Source organism: Lytechinus variegatus, chromosome 11 (genome assembly GCF_018143015.1).
Source record: "Lytechinus variegatus isolate NC3 chromosome 11, Lvar_3.0, whole genome shotgun sequence".
NCBI classification, from domain to species: Eukaryota; Metazoa; Echinodermata; class Echinoidea; order Temnopleuroida; family Toxopneustidae; genus Lytechinus; species Lytechinus variegatus.
The window spans coordinates 8,534,943-8,544,441 of record NC_054750.1 but is presented as its reverse complement, the minus strand read 5'-3'; the positions used below and the strand labels follow the sequence as shown (position 1 = coordinate 8,544,441).

General features: G+C 34.3%; 1 protein-coding gene across 2 annotated transcripts; it reads right to left on the bottom strand.

Moving 5' to 3' along the window:
• Positions 1–3,802: 3,802 nt before the first annotated feature.
• On the bottom strand, positions 3,803–9,123 carry LOC121424296 (sulfotransferase 1C4-like). Of its 2 annotated transcripts, none has more exons than XM_041619926.1 (6): positions 9,039–9,123; positions 7,696–7,785; positions 6,748–6,871; positions 6,095–6,189; positions 5,317–5,512; positions 3,803–4,596 (listed from the first exon to the last, which is right to left on the bottom strand). In XM_041619926.1, exons 1-6 carry the CDS (start codon positions 9,075–9,077, stop codon positions 4,487–4,489), a joined length of 654 nt encoding a protein of 217 aa, XP_041475860.1. In that variant the 5' UTR covers positions 9,078–9,123; the 3' UTR covers positions 3,803–4,486. The 2 variants fall into 2 exon arrangements, with proteins under 2 accessions (XP_041475860.1, XP_041475859.1); XM_041619925.1 differs by lacking the exon at positions 9,039–9,123 and adding an exon at positions 8,711–9,011.
• Positions 9,124–9,499: the final 376 nt, after the last annotated feature.

Below are 9,499 nucleotides of genomic sequence, written 5' to 3'. Positions count from 1 at the left end.
TAAAACAAAAATTACATGATAAGGTTAGTAAAGAAGTAGAAAATTTTATGGAGGAACTACAATTGATAGACATATGGAGGGAGAGAAATCCATTGAAAAGACAATTTACCTTCACGAAGAATAATCCATTTATGCAAAGTAGATTAGATCATTGGCTAATATCAGATGATTTGGTAAATGTTGTTATTAGGTGCAAAATTTTACCATCTATAGCTCCTGACCATTCAGCTATATTTATGTTTTTGTATGATAAAACTGAGAAGGAAATGCGTAAAAAGAATGGTTCTTATTGGAAATTTAATAATAGCCTTTGTGGTAATGTAGAATATGTGAAAAAAATGAAAATAGAAATACTTACATTAAAGGAGAAAATAAAAACAGAAGTTAAAGATAGAAGAGTTGTATGGGATTATTTGAAAATGAAAATAATGTCTTTCACAAGAACTTTTTCGAAAAAACTGGCCAAGGAAAAAAAGAATAAAAAAGAATCTCTCGAAAAGGAATTGGAATGTTTAGAAAGTAGTTGCGTAAACTCAGTAGATGAAGAATTAATTAAAAAGATAGAAAAGAAAAGGAAAGAACTTGCAGACAGTTACGATTACATTAATGAAGGTATTAAAATTCGGTCTCGTGCGACATGGTACGAAAGTGGAGAAAGGGATACAAGGTACTTTAGTCAACTATTACAATCTAACAAAAAGAAAAGTACTATAACAAAATTAGTTAAGGTTAACGGAGAAATTACTGAAAATGAGAAGGAAGTTTTAAATGAAATTAAATCATTTTATACCCACCTTTATGCAAGGGAACACACGGAAGATTTTAGGGATTTCTTTAAAAATGTACCAACGTTATCATCTGAAGATTCTGAAAGCTGTGAAGGGGATATACTAGAAGAGGAGTGTATTTCGGTACTGAAAGAAATGAAGCAAAATAAATCCCCTGGTAACGATGGGTTAACAGTTGAATTTTATTGTACATTTTGGGCTGAAATAAAGGATGTATTGATTGGGGCATTCAATGAAGCTTTTGTTCTTGGAGAACTTTCGGCATCACAAAAACAAGCAATTATTATTTTATTAGCTAAAGAAGGGAAAGACCCACATTACGTAAAGAATTATAGACCCATTTCGTTATTGAATACAGATTATAAGATCATATCCAAAGTTTTAGCAAAACGAATTAAAGAGGTTTTGGAGAGCGTGGTGTTAGCAGATCAAATAGGATTTATTAAAAACAGGAATATAGGAGAAGCTATTAGATTAATTGATGATATGCTTTTTCATACGTTATATAATAATATCCCTGGGTATATGATAGCAATTGATTTAGAAAAAGCCTTTGATTCGATATCCCACAAATTTTTACATCAAACATTAGGTTCATTCGGTCTTGGCCAGCAATTTCGCAAATGGGTCAAAATATTATATACAAATAGCCAAAGTTGTATTTTTAATGGGGGGATTCTACAAGCTATTTTCATGTTGAAAGAGGGGTAAGGCAGGGAGATCCGCTTTCACCATATCTTTTCATTTTATGTATTGAAGTATTAGCGCATAATATAAGATATAATAATGATGTTAAAGGAATTTCCTTTGGAAAGGAAGAAGTAAAACAGGTTATGTATGCAGATGATATGTCTATATTTGTCCGAGATTTAGATTCAGTAAGAAAAGTAATAGAAATTTTAGAAAAATTCAGAAAAGTGTCAGGACTCAAAGTTAATAACGATAAGACGAAGGTTCTATTATTAGGTTCCTCCCAAGGAAAATCATATGATTTATCTTTTGGCCAAAAGGTGGATTTTATAAAGATTCTCGGTGTATTTTTTTCTTTAGATGTAGAAGTAAAAGAAAGATTGAATTATAAAGAAATATTAAGTAAAATAAAGAAGTTGTTAAACTGGTGGAAGCAAAGAGATTTAACTTTGATGGGCAAAATACAACTATTAAAGCAGTTTATCTTTTCAAAATTCATATATGTGGCATCTCTTACACCAATTCCAGAATGGGTTTATGTTGAGCTTGATCAGTTGACTTTTACTTTTTTGTGGGGTGGCAGAAATAAGATTAACAAAAAAACGATGTACTTAGATTACCATCAAGGTGGCTTAAAAATGATGAATTTTCAATGGTTAATAAAGGCACAGAGAGTTATGTGGATTAAAAGACTAAAAGAAAATAATACAATGAAATGGAAACAATATTTCAATTATGCCACAAAACATCTGGGAGGAAATTTTATATTTTCATGTGATTACTTGCTTGGATTATTGGAGATAGCATTGCCGCAATTTTATATAGATTTGTTAGAAGTATGGATAGAGACGAAGGATTTTCGTTTAAAATCTGAAACATTTAAAGGAAATGAGATATTTTTTAACAATAAATTTGTACGAATTGAAGGGAAATGCATATTTAACCAAAAAATATATGAAAAAAATATTTACAGATTGAAACATATTATGGATTATGATGGAAACTTAAGGCCATTTTCGTACTTCCAAAGACAGGGTTTAAACATAAATGATTTTCATCTGATAGAGTCAATTTATAAAACTTTTCCAGTCAGCTGGAAACGAAATATGAAAATAGATAGCAAAGAGGCTTCTCTTAGGGAAGAAATATCATTTATATCTGGAAAAAGAATTTTGTCAATGGAGGAGTTAGTATCTAAAAACGTTTATGCAAATTTTATGAAATGCAACTTCTCAATACCTGATGTTTTCGAAAGGTTAAAAAACAAATATAGTTTCTCTTATGAAAAGATTGAACACATTTTTATGAGACCAAGACAATGTACTCTGAACAGTAGATTAAGAGAATTTCAGTTTAAAATGTTACACGGCATTGCTTACACAAATCATCACTTGTTCCGTTTTAAAATCTCACAAAATAACCTTTGTTGTTATTGTAAAAAAGAGGAGGAAACATATCGCCATCTTTTTTTGGAATGTGAATATGCTTGTCTGGTTTGGGATAATTGTAAGGAGATGTTTGGTTTTATTTCTACGGGTAATTTAAGCTGGGAGGAAATTCTTGTAGGGGTAGAATTAAAGGACGAAGGAAAAGAACGCTTAATCAATCACTTTTTAATCTTTGTTAAATTTTTAATCTTCAAAGGGAGGGAAAAGGGTGCACATATAACCATGGATGAAATTAAAAGGAAATTTAAAGAAGAAGAATGGGAAGAAAGAAGGCTGGCGCTAGGTAGAGGCAAGATGTCTCTTCATTTAAGGAAATGGGAAAATCTTAATTAAAAGAATAAATAGGGAGAGTGAGGCAAAGGTATATATACGAGAGACAAAGCCACAAAACAAAATAAATAAAAACACAGAAAAAACCAATAGGGAGAATTGCAGTCCCTTCCATGTAGAGTATAGGCATAAAGGGGAGAATGCTCCTAACCTGGGGACGGAGGGGAGGGGGGGGGGTGGTAGGTGGAACAACATTTTTATCTTTTTTTCTCTCTGATCATGTCATATATTTTGTTAATATTTCATTTTGTAATTGCTGAAACGCATTAGTATATTAATTTCTAGTATTTTTGAAGTTTGATGTATAAGTTGTATAATTATATTGTAATGGATTTATTGTATAATTTATAATTATGTTTCAAATAGTTTGTACAAATTGTTTATAGAATCTGATTATGTATGTTGATTTGAGAGAATATAATAAAACATCCTTAAAAAAAAAAAAAATGATTCCGAGGGGTTGGTGGAGGTACACCACCTTTATTTTTATCTTTGTATTTTCTCTCTTATCATTTAGATTTTTATGAATTTCAATCTGTTTGTTCGTCATTGCCATCATTTTATATATATTTTTCTTAATGACCACTGTACAATTGTATAATTTGATCACTGTGCAATTGTATAAATCTGTAATACTTGTTTCAGTGATTTTGTGATTTACTTATGATATTTACACTGTTATTGTATTTGAGAGAAGACAATAACAACATGTTATAAAGTGTCCAAACATTTTTTTTTTGTTGACGTTGTACTGTCCCTGTATTTTGCGAACAAAATTTCTTCCATGTATTATCCAATTGGAAAACAGAAAACAAAGAAGCCGTTTTTTAATCTTGTAATGAAATCGGAGGGACTCATTTCTGCCCCAAAAGTTGAATTTTCAAATTATTCCCCTTTGCTTGAAAAGTGTGCACTCTTCAATATTATATTTTTGTAAATCAATTTAGGGGTTGGGGTCGTGTCCCTCCATATATTGAAAGAGGGACTTCACCACCCCTCGGTTTCCCTTGAGGGATTAAAAAAAACAAATCTGATAAAATCGCCGCTCATATTATTTTAGTAGACAGAGAATCAATTAACGATAAAGCAATTTTGACTGTATCAGACATTAAGATTATAAAGGAATTAAATTAAGTGGTACATAATAATTTGGGGTTTTTTAATGGTGAGTTAATCCAACAGATTTTATGATTCTAGTTTACAGCAGACAGGCATGGTAGACGACGTGTATTACTGGAATACGAAGGATAATCCACTATCCTTCATTTTTTCCTGGAATACTCGGTCAAATTCCTCGTTCTGCGCCACTGTGAAAAGATTCTTCCAATCTCCAATCTTCCCTATAAAGTTGAAAAAACATAGAAAAAATACTAATGACAAGTTAAAGGACAAGTCCATCCCCAAAAAAGTTGATTTGAATAAAAAGAGAAGTATAACACTGACAATTTTATCAAAATTGGATGTAAAATAAGAAAGTTATGACATTTTAAAATTTCGCTTAATTTAACAAAACAGTTATATGCACATCCTGGTCGGTATGATTCTCCCAGTCTTCAAGTTAAAGAAAGCCAAACAAACCAAAATATATACATGATCAAAATGAACATAATAAAGTAGCTGTGTAAACAAGCTGTCTAAACTACGTTTTATAGATAAGCCACGTGTCTGATGATGAATGGACCCCGTTAATATCATGTACCGCTGTTAATAAACCCCCTGCAAATATTGATTTGAATGGCTCCTCACTGTCGGGATATTTTAGCAGAAGTTCCCTCAGCAGAGCCTTGTGAACACCTGATTTTTTTTACTGCACAGCGTATAAGCTTAATAATAGATAAGAAAGTTTGCCTAAATTCCGTTTTAAGCATCATATTCGATCCACTACCACTATTTACTTTCCGAATTTTAAAATTCACTCAGTTTTTTTTTGTTGATATTTAGAAAAAAAAAATTCCAAGGCATTGTTTTACTTCAAAGCCTACATCTTTTTTTCTCGAAAGAACCCCCCCCCCCCCCCACACAAAATCATTGTGCATAATACAGAATTATTAGAATATTACCTTTTCTGACGTAACTGTTTATACCATAAGTTTTGCCATAGTGAATTTTAAAAGGATCCTGGGTGTCTGTTTCCATCTGTTTGTACCTCTTCTTCATTTCATCTAAGCTAGTACTCTGAACCACTTTATCGATGACGTCATCAGTAGGGGTTAGATTGAGATGGTTAGCGATGGAAGCCACCGTCTCTCGAACGTTCTGCTCGAAAAGGGGATCAGAGGATAAAATGGCGAGGAACAACATAGGAGGAGGTGTAGAAAGAGAAGGAGAAGGAGAAATGGGGGGAGGGGAAAGAAAAAGACCCTCATGCTGTGGACAGGATGAAAGTCTAAGCATAAAATTTTCACAAAATTCACCAGCAGTTTGCACATATCCCTTTATTTCAGAGAAAATGCAAAAGCATCCGATGTCAAGTTCGGTTGCTTTGCTCCCGTATTCAAGTTTTCGTTTATCCCCCCCCCCCCTCTCTCTCTCTCTGTCTTATAAAAGTCTTTGTACGGCCATGATCGCTGATTAGGACTTGTTAATGAAATCCGTGGTTTTTTGATTGGCTGAAAGGCACTAGTCTGCGATAATTACGACGATTATCTGCGACAACTTATCGCAGACAGACTTAACTTGGAGAGTCTATAGATCCAATCAATCACTTTAATAACAGTTCTTCTTTTCTTTTTCTTATTTGAATTATCATTCAGTTCATAATTGGTGCAAGTTACGTTCTTTTACGCACTATCTGTGTGCACAATAAATCGAATTGCAGGATATCAAAATAAATCTTACCGATTTGAGGTCTTCGTATTTCAAGAAAAGAACGTTTTCTTGCTCTCGCATGTTCCAGAATTCCAAGACGTGATCAAACCATGACCCGAATATATCTGAAAGGAAACATGTCCCAGTGAAGTAACTGTAATTCTGTAATTTTGGCATGTGGTCACAGTCATGTCAACCAAAGCTACATCAGGGGCACGTTTAACAAGGCTCAACAGCCAATCAGAATCAAGGTTACCATGGTAGTTACCATAATGGCAAAGTTACAACAGTTGTAACTCTTTATGAAATGGGCCCCAGATGACACTTGCAGTCTATTTGGGATATATTCGTAATTACAATTTTACGAATGAAATAATGATTAAAAAATACGCAAATGAGTCGAGATCAAATAAGAAGAGTGCTTGCAATGTCGATTATCGTTATTCTTACTGCTGTCGTAATCATTGTTATTATCATTATCATTATTATTGTTGTTGTTGTCGCTATCATTATTATTATCATTATTGTTGTTATTAAACATTGATACTGTCATTATCACTACTGTTTTATATTCATTATTATCATCATCATCTTTATCAATATTATTATCATTGATCAGGCAAATGAAGATAACTCAAAGAATATATAACAATGCTGAGAACAAACGGCTCTTAAATACTTACATTCCCCTGATAAAGCACCGTTGAAGTACGTTTCCCAAGGGAGGTGCCCATAGCGAGGATCATTCTTCAAGAAATGAAACCATGATGTGAACACGTCCTTTGGGTTCCGTGCGACGTAGATGATCTGTTGAAAATAGAGGGCGTCAAACATGTCAAAGAGAAAAGGAAAATAATAGATTTGTGCATGTCAAATGCTGCCACCAAGTCTCGTCTCACATGAGAAGAGATAGAAAATGTGAGAAGAAGGAGGAGGAGAAGAGGAAGAAGAAGAAGAAGAAGAAGGAGAAGAAGAAGAAGAAGAAGAAGAAGAAAAAGAAGAAGAAGAAAAAGAAGAAATGAAATCAGGTGAGGGAAGAGGAGGAGAAGAAGAAGAAGAAGAAAGGAGAATGAGGAAGAGAAGGAGAAAATTGATAACTATTTATTTTAATTTATTCAATTCCAATCATTCGGCTATATATAAATATACAGGGGGTACAAATTGCCCCCACCCTCTGACATAATTTGTATCATTTTTTTTGGTTTGTCAAAAAAATAAACCAGAAATGGTCTTTTTAACTTATTTTTGTTCTTGTTGTTGTTGCTGTTGTCAGCCCCCCCCCCTCCACCTTTCCATCCCGAATACCGACGAAGTTTGCCAGGTATACGCTTCTGCATCAGGTGAGACATCACGTTCTTCATGTTCTTATTCTAAAAAAAATAATAAAGGCGAAAATCATGTGTTGTCTTATAGAACCAATCTCTATGATACTTAATAGCAAATATTAGGAACAATTTTCTTTTACAGTTAACCACTTTAGACTTTAACAGTTTACCAGTGAGTGAGTCTCATTAAGAAGTTTTCCTTTGGAACATGCATTGATGTGTAGACGGTGTTATAAATGATTTAAAGTGACGAAAAACATTGGCATATAGAATTAATCTCACAATAAAATAATCAAGATAATTTACCTTCGTCTTTTTCTCATCGACCTGTTTTGGAAGGAATCTGTACCGCAGATGACTTGTAATAACCCGTTGAGATTCGATATTTTTCAACAGCTGGAAAAGAAAAAACAGAACAGAAATTCACTATGATTTTATTATGAAGAGCTCAGTTGCAAAAGGGTTAGGTCCATTTCAGTTTGGTTGCAAAAGGGGTTAGGTCCACAAAGAATTTTTTTGGAAAAAATATTTAAAAAATATGAAGACAGGTAGATTTCTTTTATACCCAATTTTATATATTCACATGCCGCCTGTAGGATATCATGAAAATTTAGTCTCGCATAAGAATATTGCAATATGGGAGAAAAATGATTTTCTTTGAGCGGACTTAACCCATTTTGCGACCAAACTGAAGAGCTCATTTGTCAAAAGGGGTAAGATCCGTTTTTCATAAATGTTGTTTTCTGTCTCAATACCTATAGATTCTTAGTCGCTTTGATGATACCAAAGAAAATTTGAAGTTCAAATTAAAACGTGAATAATATGAACGAATGACTTGTAATAGCCAGTTGAGATTCGATATTTTTTAACAGCTGGAAACTGAATTCCCCATCAAATAGTGAACCAAAATGGCAAAGAATGGTAAGGCTGCATATCCGGTTCCAAACTTCAGGATGTAGAAACTGACACATGGTCACACCGCCCGAGTGTTGTTGGAGCGGTCGAGGAGCGGAGAGAAAAAAATCATCACCGCTCGCAACCGTTTACCATTTTCGATTTCGATTGTTGTTGTTTTTTCCCCCCAATTTTGAGAGCGAAATTCCACCCTCTTTCCCTACCGCTCCACGACCGCTCTAACAACGCTCGGGCGGTGTAACCATGCCTTCAGGCGTGTGGTATTGAGACGATGTAGAGTGGCAGCATCGTAAATCTTCTCAGGGAGCGCTCTTTGTGGGAGGAGCTTCAGATCCGGGTGGGGCAGATGTAGATCAATATCTCTTTCCTGAACTGGTCCCGGATTGGGATCAACATCACCACAAACCAATATGGTCGACTGAAATAAAGCTGTGCTGTTTGGGTAGTAGGCAACTAGAGCTCCATAGAATTTACAAACTCCTGGCTTTCCAGCAGAGTTTCTCTTTTTTCCATAGAGAAGTTGAATAGGTTTGCTGGCATTCATGTCCAAAGGACAATAAAGTCTTAAGCGGGAACACAAAGAGGAATGTCCTGCCAGGATTAAATCCCATTGTTCATCAACAATGGACTTTACAGATCAAATTGAAGTCAACCTATTGATGGTCAGAAGATAGTTCAAGTAGAGGTGTGTAGTATTGTGTACAAAGTCAATGGCTGCCAAGTTTCAAACTCACCAGCAGAAAAAGAAAAACTTCCACAGCTTCCTGACACATTATTCCAGCAAAGTATTTGACAGCAAAATGTCCAGTCAAATCAAATGCACTTCTCAATGAACATGACAACATTAAGAAATCAAGATAACTCACAAATACCACAATAGAGAACGATGGTATAGGCGTTGCTTAAAATCAAGCTTCCCTTGAATTTATATATATATATATATATATATATATATATATATATATATATTGTAAAGAAATTGATGAAGAGAACAATGGTAGGCGTAGCTTAAATCAAGGTTCCCCAGAGCTATCTACCCTTTGGAAAAATTGGTGATGCCGAAAAAATGTCTCTGCCGGGAATCGAACCCGGGCCCCCAGCTTTGAACGCCGGTGCCTTAACCACTAGACCACAGAGACGGGTTAATGGCGAGGGGGGCCCCAATCCGATTGACCGTCAGATAGACAGATTTTCG